This window comes from Buteo buteo, chromosome 2 (genome assembly GCF_964188355.1).
Source record: "Buteo buteo chromosome 2, bButBut1.hap1.1, whole genome shotgun sequence".
NCBI lineage: Eukaryota > Metazoa > Chordata > Aves > Accipitriformes > Accipitridae > Buteo > Buteo buteo.
Genome location: NC_134172.1, coordinates 61,073,158 through 61,086,058, shown reverse-complemented (window position 1 = coordinate 61,086,058; position 12,901 = coordinate 61,073,158). Strand labels below are relative to the sequence as shown.

At 44.0% G+C, this 12,901-nt stretch overlaps 1 protein-coding gene across 2 annotated transcripts in view; it reads left to right on the top strand.

Annotated features, from left to right (window-relative positions):
- Window positions 1-2,524: 2,524 nt before the first annotated feature.
- The window catches only part of BMPER (BMP binding endothelial regulator), a 155,867-nt gene continuing 145,490 nt past the window's right edge, over window positions 2,525-12,901 (top strand). For both annotated transcript variants that reach the window (XM_075057040.1, XM_075057031.1), the window contains exons 1-2: window positions 2,525-2,866; window positions 3,752-3,837. In XM_075057040.1, coding sequence (XP_074913141.1) covers window positions 2,755-2,866; window positions 3,752-3,837 — 198 coding nt within the window. In that variant the 5' untranslated portion in view covers window positions 2,525-2,754. The remainder of the gene's footprint in view (window positions 2,867-3,751; window positions 3,838-12,901) is intronic.

The following is a 12,901-nucleotide window of genomic DNA, read 5'->3' as shown; positions in this document are numbered from 1 at the left end:
CCCAGGGAGCTCACGCCACGGACAATATTTTCATGCCGCAGGTGTTGTTTCAGGGTAAGTTTTAGGCCTAATTAGTGTGTTGAAGGTGCTTTAGTGATGATCACGCTTTTTTTTTTGCACGGGAAAAGTAAAACTGTGTAACAAGTCTGGGTGTGTTGCTCTGTAACTGCCTTGCCTTAGGTGTGATTTCATTAGGTATTCTTGTTAACTGAATGAGTTATGGCAGGGATTGAGTGTGAAGTTCAGTTGCTGCCACCTCTTGTCTTCATTTTATAAAGGAGATGAAACTTTTTGCATTTTCAGAGTATTTTAGCAAGTTCCCTGCTGCTGTTTGGATGCCTGAATTGCTATTTGATGCCCTCATTGTGGTTTGTATGTTTCTCACACCGGGTGACATTAATATTTAATGAATTTTAGACTATCACGAAGAGATGATTCAATGCACATAATGCTATAAGTAGTCTCCTGTGGTAGTTGTCACTTGAGAAATTATTAGGGTAGATTTTTATTTCCTATGGCTGTTGCTTTAGAAGGGCTGTGGCTGCACTGGAATTAGAAAAGGGAAATGTAGCCACTGATTACAGATAGAGAAGTAAGAAAAAGCCAGCTTGCCAAAACATTCAGTATATCTTTCCAATGGAAAAAACATTCGGACATGTGAAAATCTCTGCTGGAGTAGCGCATAATAATACACACCTCTACAGGCTCATCTATTTTTAAAATGCAGGGAATCGTGAAGATGACATTTCCCAGGGAAAAAATATATCCAGGTGGCACACATATTTATGTACTGAGTTTGTTACGTATTCAAACAATGTGGAGCAAATTTTGTATCCCACTTGTATCTTTAGGGAATATAAACCTCTTTTAATGGCATCTAAATTATCATATTTGCCTATGCAGCTTCAACCTGTACAAGTTGAGGTTGGGAGGTGAGAAAAAAGTAGGCTCTCTTTTCTCATAGAGAGGGATTTTGCTAGGGATGTCCACAAGTTTACCAGTATCAGTTTTCCATAGTCCCTATCATAGGTGCAATTTTAGCTATTTTAAGACTTTTGCTTCCTACCCTAAAGGTAGGTGGCAAATTGTGTTGGAAATGAGGTATACATATCTTACTTTTTAAAACAAAGATGCAGGCTTTCAGAGGTCTTGGCTTTTGGGTTTTATTCTTAAAATGAACATGCAAATCTAATCGTCTTGCATCTTACTGGGAAGTGAAATGTATTTAGAGTAGTCCTGTACACACCAGCCTGCCATGCACCTGGTTTGCCACTACTGTAAGCTTTTTTTGAAATAGCAGCTCACGTCCACCCCCAAAGAAAGAAAATAACAACGTGTATAAATCCAAAAACGTTTTTCAGCTTGTTGTCAGACTAGTTTATTTCAGAGAGCCTACATGTCCCCAAATGAAACATCACAGTTGGAGGGCAAACGATTTGGAAGAAGGTCTGTCCCAGAAAAACCTCACGCCACACACCCCAAGTGTCATCCTGTCCAGTCCATCCGTGGATTTGTGCATGCCAAAGCTCGGTTTCGGTGGTGCCTGTGGCTAATATCGCCTGTGTTTATACCTAGGATAGCAAAGCGCGGACCTGCAAAGTGTGAGCGCTAAGGAGAAGCTGCCAAGGCTACAGTGAGGGACCCGCACGGCAGGTCAGGCCCCGGTAGCAGCCGCCCCGCTGCTCCCCAGCCCCTCGGGCGGGGGGAGCCCGAGCCCTGCCGAGCCCTGCCGAGCCCCGGGGCTGGGCGGGGAGGGCCGGAGAAAGCCCCTTCGGGGGGCAGCGGCCCCGGGAAGCGGCCGGCTCCGGCTGCCGGAGTTTGTGCTGCGGTTGCCGTGAGAGAGGGGGCAGCACTGGGGACGGAGGGGATCTCAGCGGCCCCGGCCGGGCGGGCAGCCGGAGGAGCGGAGCCCCGCCGCGGCGTTCCCCGCCGGCAGCCTCCCTCCCCCCGGCTCCCTCCCGCTCTCCCCTCCTTCCCTCTCCCCGCTCGCCGACGGCCGGTAAAACCTGCCCGCAAGCGCGAACGGCACCGACACGTGCCGGGGACGAGCCCGCCGGAGGCAGCCGGGGCCGCCGCTCTCCGCCCAGGTACCGGGGCTTGCGCCGCACCGGACCTGTCTGAGGATCCACGTCTCCTCCCCTCCTACTCCTCTTTTACCTTCTCCTCCTTCTTTTCTTCTTTCCTCCTCTTCTCCTCGACCCTCTCCCTTGCTCCCCGCCCCCCGCCGAGCGGCCGCGGGCGCAGCCCCCCGACGCCGCGGCCGGCCCGGGCGGTGCTCGGCAGGGCCGGGGGAGGGAGTGGTCGGGCATCTCCCCGCAGGGAGACGGGGTCTGGGGCTGGCAGCCTGTCTGTGCGTGTGTGCGCCGGGGGGGTGGGGGGGAGGGAGGCATGGAGCCATGGGGGCCGGGGGGTGCCGGAGGAGGGACTATGGGGAGAGGAAGGAAGGTATAAGAAGGGATGCAGGCAGGGGAGGGGGTGATGGAAGAGGGGGTGCGGGGCCGAGGGGCAGGCGCTGACAGCTGCTTTCCCTGCACCCGCAGTCCCCTCCTCCGGTGCCGCCGTGGGGTGGGACTCCCCGGCGGGCCACTGTCTCCCGTCCTGCTCCCCTTCCACCCCTACTACCCCGTCGCCGCTGCTGCCCGGCGCCGGGGGTCCGTGCTGAGGTGGGCGTACGGGGGGCGGCCGGGCTCCGCCACTCGACGGCGCGTCCCGTCCGCTGCCCCGCAGCCGGCGGGCAGCGGCAGCCCCGGGACGATGCCCCAGCTCGGCGGGGGCTGGCCGGGGACGCCGCGCTTCGTCCCGGCCGCCGCCGTCCTGCTGGGAGCCCTCTGCCTCCCCGGGGCGCTGGCCTCCTCCCTGCTCACAGGTACGGGGGCGCGGGGCGGGGGGAAGGGGCCGCTGGCGCGCGGGCTGTGCGGTGCCCACCTGCCGCCGGGACCCGCCGTCGAGCGCGGGGGCTGCCCGGCGTTTCGGGGAAGGGCGGAGGGCTGGAGGTGTAACTGCGTGGTTTGGGGCAGGTGATCACAGGAACTACGGTGTCATCCCCCGCCCCCCCCCCCTTTTTTTAATTTTCTTTTTTTTCCCCCTTTTTTCCCCCACTTCCCCTTGAGGGTTATATTTTCCTGCTCTCTGGGGCATGGAGGGAAACGCTGAATCAACTTCTAGTGCAAGTGAGGAGCTATTAGGTTTCAAGAAGTGATTCCAACATGACACAATGCCGGCTAAGCAGCGCTAGGGCCATAAAGGGATTTCTAATTTGATTCCGTTTGACAGTCAGCCTGCTAATTTTGACTCATTTGCCACTTGGCTGTCATGCATTGAAAGGATGCTTGGTTTAGGGCTCACGCTGTACTCCCCATCCAAGTCCCTGGAGTGTAACAGACAGCTTTCTACTGATTTCAGTGAGCTCTGGATCCATCGTTATAGAAGTATCCTGCTTTGCGTGGAGTACTCATTATTCTCCACACATCATCCGGGAAGAGAAAAAGCGTCCTTCTTTGCTATAACTGTGGCACAAAGAAAGTCTAGGTTTGTGCGGCAACAAAAGGCCAGTCATTTCACAGTTGCCTTTGGAATCTTACAGAAACTCTGAACATCCCTGCTTGCTTAAAACGGGCAAATTAAGGCAAGTTTTAAATCGAAGGCTAGGAACGGGGCAGGGGTTAAACGTGAGTGGGACAAGGACGGTTTCCAAAACCAGCTGGGGGAATTTACATATGTCAGTATTTTAATTTTTTTATTTCTATTTCAGGATCCGTTGCAAAATGTGAAAATGAAGGGGAAATTCTGCAGATACCATTTATCACAGACAACCCTTGTATAATGTGTGTTTGCCTGGTAAGTTTGGATTTCAGATAGTAAGAATATTCAGGCCTGTACTAAAAGTAACTGCACAGAGAGGGGAATATTTCACATAATCAAATCTTGGGTGCCTCTGTCGCCTTTATGTAACACAAGGTTATCTCAGAGCTGAGCTAATGGAAAGTAATCCAATCCATGATCTGGCAATCATTTCTTTGACTTTAAAACTCTCAGGCACAAAGTTGTAGTTGACTTTAATGTGACATTGTGAAACCGCATTTACCATGTGAATTTGGAGGCAGAACTGTTTTCGCAAAGTCAGGGGTACACACAAAAGTCTTTGTGCATAGCTCAGCAGAGAGTGCGAAAGGTAAGGTTTGGAAATGCTGCTGCTTCGAGCTCCCGTGTGCTTAGTTTCACACGCCAGTGGCTGAGGAGCTGCACAAGGGTGCAAGGTGAAGGCTGCAATGTGACTATACGTGGTGTGGTAAGATGATAGCGAAAACACAAGTGATGCTTTCATTGGAGTGCTTTGTTCCAAGGATGACACTGCCTGCTGTGCTGGGAATTCAGTGGTTAATAACGTCACTAGCTGATACGCATTTTGGGGAGAAATGTTCCTTTTGCTTGTAACTCTGCTTCAGAGTTAAGCGTTTTTGGGAGCAATTCAGCTGGACAAGCCAAGGCTTAGGAGATATTGAAAAACAGTTGTTCTAAATAAAACTTCCTACAGTATATTTAAAAGAAAGCCATAAACCTTAATTTGCTGTTGAATGCAAAGAAAAGTATAGACCAGAAAGCACTGTGTTTTACATTTTGGAAGTTATAGAGTAGCTGAAGGTACAGAATGCGTTCTACTTCAGGACTGAAATATCCGGACACCCTCTCCCCCCCTTCTATTATTGCTATTAATATTATTAGCATTAGCCAGCATTATTATAAGTCTATAAAAGACTTGACGAATTGTTTCAGACTGCCTTTTAGAAGGCAATTTTGGCAACTGTAGGACCCTGATCTTGAGCCCCCTGAGATTGATGTATATCGCTGCACTGAGTTCAAAAGATTTTAAGTGAGGCTCAGTGATAACTTCTTAGCTAGTAGTGATAAAGAGTAAGTTAAGTTATTGATTCTTCTGAGTAGAGGGGATGGGAAAAGGAGGAGTGTGGGATGTGGTGAGTGAAGAAATCAAAGGGAAAAACAAAAAAAGAGACGAAGCTGTGTTTTATCATGGATCACCTTCCCAAATATGTCTGCCACCACTCTTGCTAATGGAAGCTGGTGTTAACCAGTGAGGAAGCAATTTATCTGTGAAAGAGCAGAAGTTCAGTCTTGGGCATCAGGGCAATAATGCATCAGGGTAAAATACTTGTATTTATAGATCTCTCTAGACCTTGGCTTTATTAAATCAATGAGCACCCTTTTAGCGTATGAACATGAAGAACTGCAGAAAACATTGGATGTAAGAACTCTAAATCTCTGCGGTTTGTAGGGCTTACTTTAGTGAAATGGCAGCTGAGGGCATTTGGCTCCCTGCTATGCAAGGAGGACACTACGTTTTATTAAGAATACAGATGTCTAGCGAGTTAGTGAAGTTACCTGCACTGGATACACTCTGTTTTATTTCTGTCAAAGCATAGATGTGATCTCTGTTTCTTGAGTTGGAAGCTGGCAGACCTGGTTGAGGAGAAGGAAACCAGTCTGGAGATACTGACTTTAGTGCTGTGCAGCATCCAAAGCAATGACTTATTGGACAGCCTGTTGCTGAAATCTATGTTCAGGCCTGCCACAAGGGAAAAGATCAATTTTAAGAGGTCTGGGGAGAGCAGAAACAGAAGAAATGATGTGGTGATTTGTGACCAGGAGGGAAGAGAGAACCAGGTTTCCTTACATCCAACTAGAAATATTGATTGTTTAATAGTGATTCAGTGAGGAACTTTCTCTGGAAGACTGATCATACTCTTCAAGGGCAAACCTGATGGATGTTCATATTGTAAGAAGTAAGCAACTAAAAAGAGAGCTTAATCAGCTGTTCCAGGAAGGAAGCAATTGCTGTCCAGGAGAGGACAGAAAATTCAACAGAAGGCACTTGTGTTAAAAACACCAGTAAAGCGAGTAACTGAAATACTGGATTGGATTATGGCAGGTCTCCCCTAGCAGTGACACATGTCCATGACTGCAAGCTGCCGTAAATAACCGCACAAGTTACAGAAATCTGAATGGCTCTGGGAAGAAGAGGAATGTCTAAATAACGCCCTTCCAGGAGTTCTCCCATCTCACAAATGAGAGGAGACAGAACTGAAATGCAGGAACCGAATCATCGAGTGTTTGACAGAACTGACTCTGCAGGTTGTGTCCTGCGGAGCAGGGGGATGCATCCCAGGAAGGGGGAAAGAGGGAGGCAGCATAAGCAAAGTGGTGTCCAGCTTTCTCTTAACAGGCTCAATCAGTTGGGAGGGCAAAGTGACAGGTAGTACCAGAAGAGCAAATGTGGTAAAAACTGGAAATTCATAGGTTATGAGTAAATTGAAATAATGCGACAAAGACTGCAAAGAGCAATTACAAATGCAATTCCTTATACACCGCTGAAAAGTCTTGGTAGGAAGACCAAAACCAACAGTTGTCTTTCCTCATTGATTAGCGGAGACAGGGCAGAGTGATTTTCATGACAGGAACATGAGCAGGAACAAGGCAGATAGAGCAGACACAGGCTTCTGGGGGCACTGCTTCAATAAAGCTTCTAGCTCTTGTTTTAGAGTTACTGGTAACACAAACCCCTGAATCTTGAATACAAAAGGGACACTGGTGGGGATCTCCTAGAGACAGCCAAGTCTGGCTACCAAACAAGATGAGTTCATTCTGGAGCATCTGCTGTAACATGTGGAAAGAGAAGTTGTGGTGTTACGGGAATTCAGACTGGGCGACATGTGCTGGAGATTTCGTATATGGTACATAGTGAGTCACTCACTTCTAAAGTGTAGGTAATGCTTTTCTAATAAAAAGGCACTGCACCCACCATGGGATAACTCTATTTTAGACTTCCCTACTTGTTGAAATGAAATCTGGTGGAGTGCACAGAACAGCACTGTTGCTTGCCCTTAATATAAGGGAACAGGTAAGACTAAGAGTGTTTATGTGTGTGTGTAAATGTACACATGTACAAATGTACAAATGTAGCTCTGTATGCAAGAACTACCAGCCAAACAAGCCACTATGGCTAAAATCTAAAGTTCCCTGATTTGTAATTTATACGTCTCTACTTTATGGTCTTAATAATACCCATATAAATGGTCATTTTTAACATCTGTAAGACAATAGTTTTAATGGGAGCTTTTACAATTACACTTCAGCAATGGTATATTGCTGTCCAACTAATCATCTCTAAGCACTCAGTAAACACGGATGAATATGATCTCCAAAGAACTGGTCATTATTATGGCTGACTGCAAGAAGTGGCTTTTTTTTTTTTTTTTTTTTTTTTTAGAGAGAAAAACATGAAAGTCAAAGAAAGACTGTGGTTTATCCACAAGGAATTTCTTGTAGGGCTGTGATGAAAGCCCAGGTCACCTAACTCCTGGTCTAATGGTTTGACTACAAAGCCATCCCTTCTCACTTCATGCACTTCCACTTTACAAGTGGATGTGGGTGTTATAGTCACAGTATGAACACACTCATTTTCTTTTTTGTCTTTGTGACAATGGGCAGGCTGCACATATGCCAGGTTTTTGGTGTGTCTGCTCTCCTGAGCTTGTTCTGAGGCATGGATGGGCAAAGGCAAATTAAAGCTGACTTCATGATCCAGAGGTTTTGAGAACTATGATTTATGACTTGCTGTTGCTATCTGCAAGATGCTGTTAGAGCTAATGTGCTTTGGTCTTCTGCTCCCTTCCACTTCAAATGTCTGTGGTTCCGTATCTCTGAGGAGATACGCTATCTCTGGAAAACTATCATGCCACCTGGCTTTCCATAGGGTTTGAGATACTGGAATAACGCAAAGCAGGCTGAAGGCAATTGAAAGTACCTGCTTTCTTGTGCATTCACCTTACATGCTGTTAAACACAGAAACTGGAGAAAGCACTGGCATCCTTAGTACTTAGAGCCAATGGGTAAAACAGATATAGAGAAGTTGCACTGGAAAATTGTTTTTATTGAAGCTAGGTCACGTAAAAAGTGCAGAATGGCCTACTTGTGAAGTGCCATGGCTGAGCATCCCATTGCAACCATGTTTATGGCTAAAGACTTTTCTGATGAAAGGATGCAAAATGCTCTAAGCTGACGCAAGCTCTGTATCAGGGGAAGGTGAACAACTGCAAGGAAATGCTGGATGTGATGGGCAGTAACAAGGACTAAGTCAACCAACTCTGTGAAGAAAAAATATTGTTGTCAAAAAAGGGGAAACTATTATTTCAGATAATGATGTGGCCCATGGCAGTACAAAAAACCCCATATGTTAGAGAACATATGACTGTGAAATTATTTTCTCCTTAGTGGTCAATAGTAAGAAAATCTCATGTCCTGCTGGCTTCTGAAAATCAAAGTATTGAAATGATGGGTTATCAAGTCAACTGAAAAAGGTTTGCCTTTTAAAGAACTTGTCTGAATTGGCAATTATGGTTATAGGTAAAAATATATAATCTTGATGGTATTCATAATGGAATTATATCAATTCAGTCTGAGAAATTGATTCTTTTATTCCAGTTATTAAATGCTTTAAGACTGCAAGCGGTTATAACTACAGTACCTAATGCAAAAATGCTTTTCTAAAAATATTCTCCCACATCTGTGGAAAAAATGAGTCTATTTCAATTCATGGGAGCATTTCACACGCCTTGCGCAGTTTGAGGAACACAAACATGTCATGTATGACAGCTTCAGATCTTTATATTTCACATGTGAAAGTTTTGGGCTGAGGGTAGTGGAGGCATGAGTAAATTTCTGTTAGTAGAAACAAAACTTCATCAATATGAAAAATTACCAAGTTTGGGACTTTTTGTATATTGAGGATTTGAAAATGTTAGGGGGAAATGCTATTAACAGAATATTGGGGGAACTTTTGATTAGATTTCTTTTACATGGGTGTCAGCATATAAAATAAGCATTATATTTAAGTTCAAGTCTGGTACAAGTATGGTAAATGATCAAGTAAAGCAGAGTTTTCATTGGTAGAGCTTTTTGGCTGGAAGGTATCTAAAACTCAAAATAGAAGTAGGCTCACACCTGATATTATGGCATTTGCTTTCAAGAAATATATACTTCAACATATGCGTGGAAAAGACATAAAAATGCTACAGTCCGTTGGAAATAGGTGAAATGAGAACCTGTGTATAATTATAGGACGAGAATGTAAAAACACCACAGAATTAACTTAGCCTGAATTAAACTTCCGAGTGCTGAGTTTTTTGAAGGTGAGATGAGCTCAGCAGTGACAATGATGACAGGTGGTGGTGCCTGTGGTGGTGAGGAGAGCCATGTCATTTCATGCTCGTTTATCATCATCTGTGTGGACCCCAAACACCTTGCCAGAAGCAAGCAGAGATCCAAGAATAACCTATCCATTGGCCAGTGGTGTATGTAGTTTTAAAATGAATGTACCAAAAATGCCAGCTGAAGGGGACAGGTGAGAAGCCAGGAACTGCAAGGAAACAGATAAGTATACCTCAGCTAACAGTGGCCTTCACATTGCAACAGCTTTTTTTTTATTATTTTTTCAAGAGAATGAAAGGTTTTATTTTCAGTGTGGTTTTTTTGTGGGGAGAAAAGGTCTTTTATTATTTTTTTTATTTTTCCAAAATACTTTAGAACAAAGTGACTTGTGTCAAGAAACAGCTGATAAAAGCCAGCAGTGATCTTGACAAACCACATCTAAACCAGTGCCATTTCCCCCACCTTTTTTCCTCCCCCCTTCCCTCATGCCTGCGCCTCAAACTTGCCAACTGCACCTGAGGAGTGGTAATCATATGTCTCAACCTTTTATCACCTAAATCCAGAACAGAAGGAAGTAAATGTGAGCCAGAAAGTGTAACCAAGTGTTGGAAACCTGAGAAAAGTTTGGAGACAGGAGCTCAGGAAACTAGAAATCAGAGCTTTGCTTGGCATAAGTTTTATTCAGCATGAAACATCATTCTGTAGGTTAAATTTCTGCTTTTAAATCCAAATGTGCAATGTAGAATTTGACCTTTGCTCATAAAATTACGTTGAATTTGTCATTATAAGACCTAGTGTTCTACCTAGCTTGAACCGACAGAGTAGTGAAACTAAGTGAAAGCAAACCAAAAAATTGGTGAAATAACCTCAACCCATAGTCCTCCCTGCACCCCCCCCCCCCAATCTCCTCATTGCAGACTAAAGCAAGACAGCTACTAGATTTGCTGGGGTTCTTTACCTGTAGCACAGCTGATTTCTGTGGCATAATACACAAACTGAAAGTGCATAGCTAGCCTGAGAGCAAGTGTTTGACACATGTTCTGTGAAGATGGGAGTGTTTTAGTACATCAGGATTCAATTGTTGTTGCGTCAAGGTATAATGTGGCCCAGATGATTTTCAGTGGAGTAGTGCATATTAAAAAAAATAAAATCAAATCATCAAACAATTCTTTCATACCTATTTTATTTAATTTAATTTCAATAGTTTACATACATCAACTACAGAATCTACCAAGACTGCATCTTCTTTCAATTTAAATATTCTTGGTCTTTATTACTATATAATATAATCAGCTTTCTCTTCACCCACAAAAATAGCAAACAAAGAGACAGAAAAGCCTATGGGACAGTAGGGTACTGGTAGTTTTCATCCCCATATTACTGCAAAAGAGAATGTTGTTTTGATCGGTGTATGAAGGGTTCCTGGAACACGAACATGCTCCAACATGATGAAAGCTTTATTAGTTTTTATCTAATTTAAAAAAGATACAGATGTATATGCCGTCTCTTAAATGAAAAAAAACCCAACACCCCACACCCCTAAAACAAACCCCCAAACCAAAAACCAGTCATAACTCCATGTCTGGTGCAGCTGGGTGTCCCATATGTGCTTTGTCATGGAGAGCAAAGAACAATAGGTGTGTCTATGAAGATGGTTTTGCAAGTGAGAAGTGAATTGAATGAAGAGCCCAGAGCTGGTTAATTACCTGTTGTGGAGGTGATTGCTTTGGTAGGCTCTCCTGAAGGATGATTCAGGTAGGCTCAGTTGTACTTGTTGTTAATTCATGCAACATCCATAAGACAAGACTTTGGCCTGTCTGAGAATGAAACACAAACTACCTATGGTAGAAGTTGGTTACTCTAGCTTCATTCTCTAAGTTTTTAACAGCGGTGTTGAGGCAATGTTCAAGTCAGTTTAGTCCCATAAACAGATATGGCCACCCTGGTGAAGTAGTACCACGTGCAACATCTCATCTAATTTTCTCCTGTGAGGAATGACCATGATTGTATAGCTGGGTGTTGTGTCTGTGCCATCTGTGGACCTTTTGAAGTCCACTTTCTGCACTTTGCTTCACATCCCAGAGCTGCCTCAGAGTGTGGCACACCCCTACGCAGGTATCTTTGCCTTCAGTTTGCTATGCTTCATCATGACAGTTAGTTTGGAGACATGGTGCACAGGCATAATGGCAGCTTATGGTGAAGCCTTTCTGGAAATCTGCAGGTTTGAAGAAGCTATTTCATGTTCTCAGACCACATGGGATAGTGAAGAGTTCACTACTTGCACATTTCTAACATAGAATTAGCTGTATGGAGCAAACATACATATGCACATAATGCTGAACTGATTATAGGTCTTGGCAAAACCCTCCTGGAAGAGAGCTGGTGATATGTCACTGTAACAGTGATGAAGATCCAATCCATCAGGTATGGAAATGAGATTCTCTTTGGCATAATTAAAGGATCGGAGAACTCAAATACAAAAGAACATATTTAAAATGTATAAATAATATGTGGAAAAATATGAGGGGCACAAAAATGCCATAAACTAAATGGAAAAATGTAATATAAGTTTCAAATGTTTTTGGAATGTGTCTACAATAAGTGCAAAATGGATCAGTCTAAGTTAAGGCAGTTTTCTATTGCCAATAAGAAAAACATTTTTAAAGAGCTGGTCCAATATCAAAATGGCATTTTAAAAGCATACGGTTACCTGTATATAGTTTTTATTAGCTTTCAAGTTTCTTCCATTGAGTTGTTAATGGTCTTTTTAAGAATTATGGTCCTGTAAGTGAATGGCTCACAGTGTCAGTACTTCTGCTGTTCTGCTTTGTGCTGCTGTATAAAAATAGATATTTTTTCCCCACCAAATATCTGGTTTTATTTCCCCATCATGTTTTAATAGAAATTTTTGAGGGAAGAAAAATATTAAGCAACAATCAAAAAATCAAATGAAAATGCAACCTTTTTACATTGAGCTTATGGTCAAATAAAAGGCCATTGTGAAGAAAAAACACTATTGTATAAAAGCTTTTACCTGTAATACTACTATTAAAGTGACTATCATACCGGTACTTGCTCATATTGTACCTAATAACTGCTGTAATTACTTCCTCTGAGGTCTCTTGGCCTCTTCATCTTATGCAATTAAGCTGCAGCTAAAAAATTCCTAGTCCGACCATTTGTCCGACTGAGCTCTGTGCAGGGTTTTGCATCCAGCTGAATCAAGTGCTGTGCATGGTCTGGGTCCAAGTACAGCATGGACCCCATCGCTTGTCATCCCCAGGCGCTGACCTTGTGTGCCGAGATCTGGATTTCATATACTTTTTGTCTGTCTCTCCCATTTCTTTATTAGACTTTTTTCCTGCTTTTTTTCCCATTTTCCTTGTGTCTGGAATCCACTTGCTCTAGATAGTGGTCCGAAATGGGCTGTTAAACTAGGACCGTGTCCACCACCTCACTGAAAAAATAACATGTCTTCATGCATCGTCTGTGATCTGCATCCTCTTTACTTGTTTCCTCATCCATTCTACACATCAACCTCCTGGCTGTAGTTTTCATTTTCTGTATTGTAGATTTTTCAGAGAGGCAAGCATTGTATGTTTGTGCTGTAAAGTGCTACAGCAAAAGGCAGTACTATGAAATAGCAGTAGAGTTGGAGATCTATTTGTTCGTGTGAGCA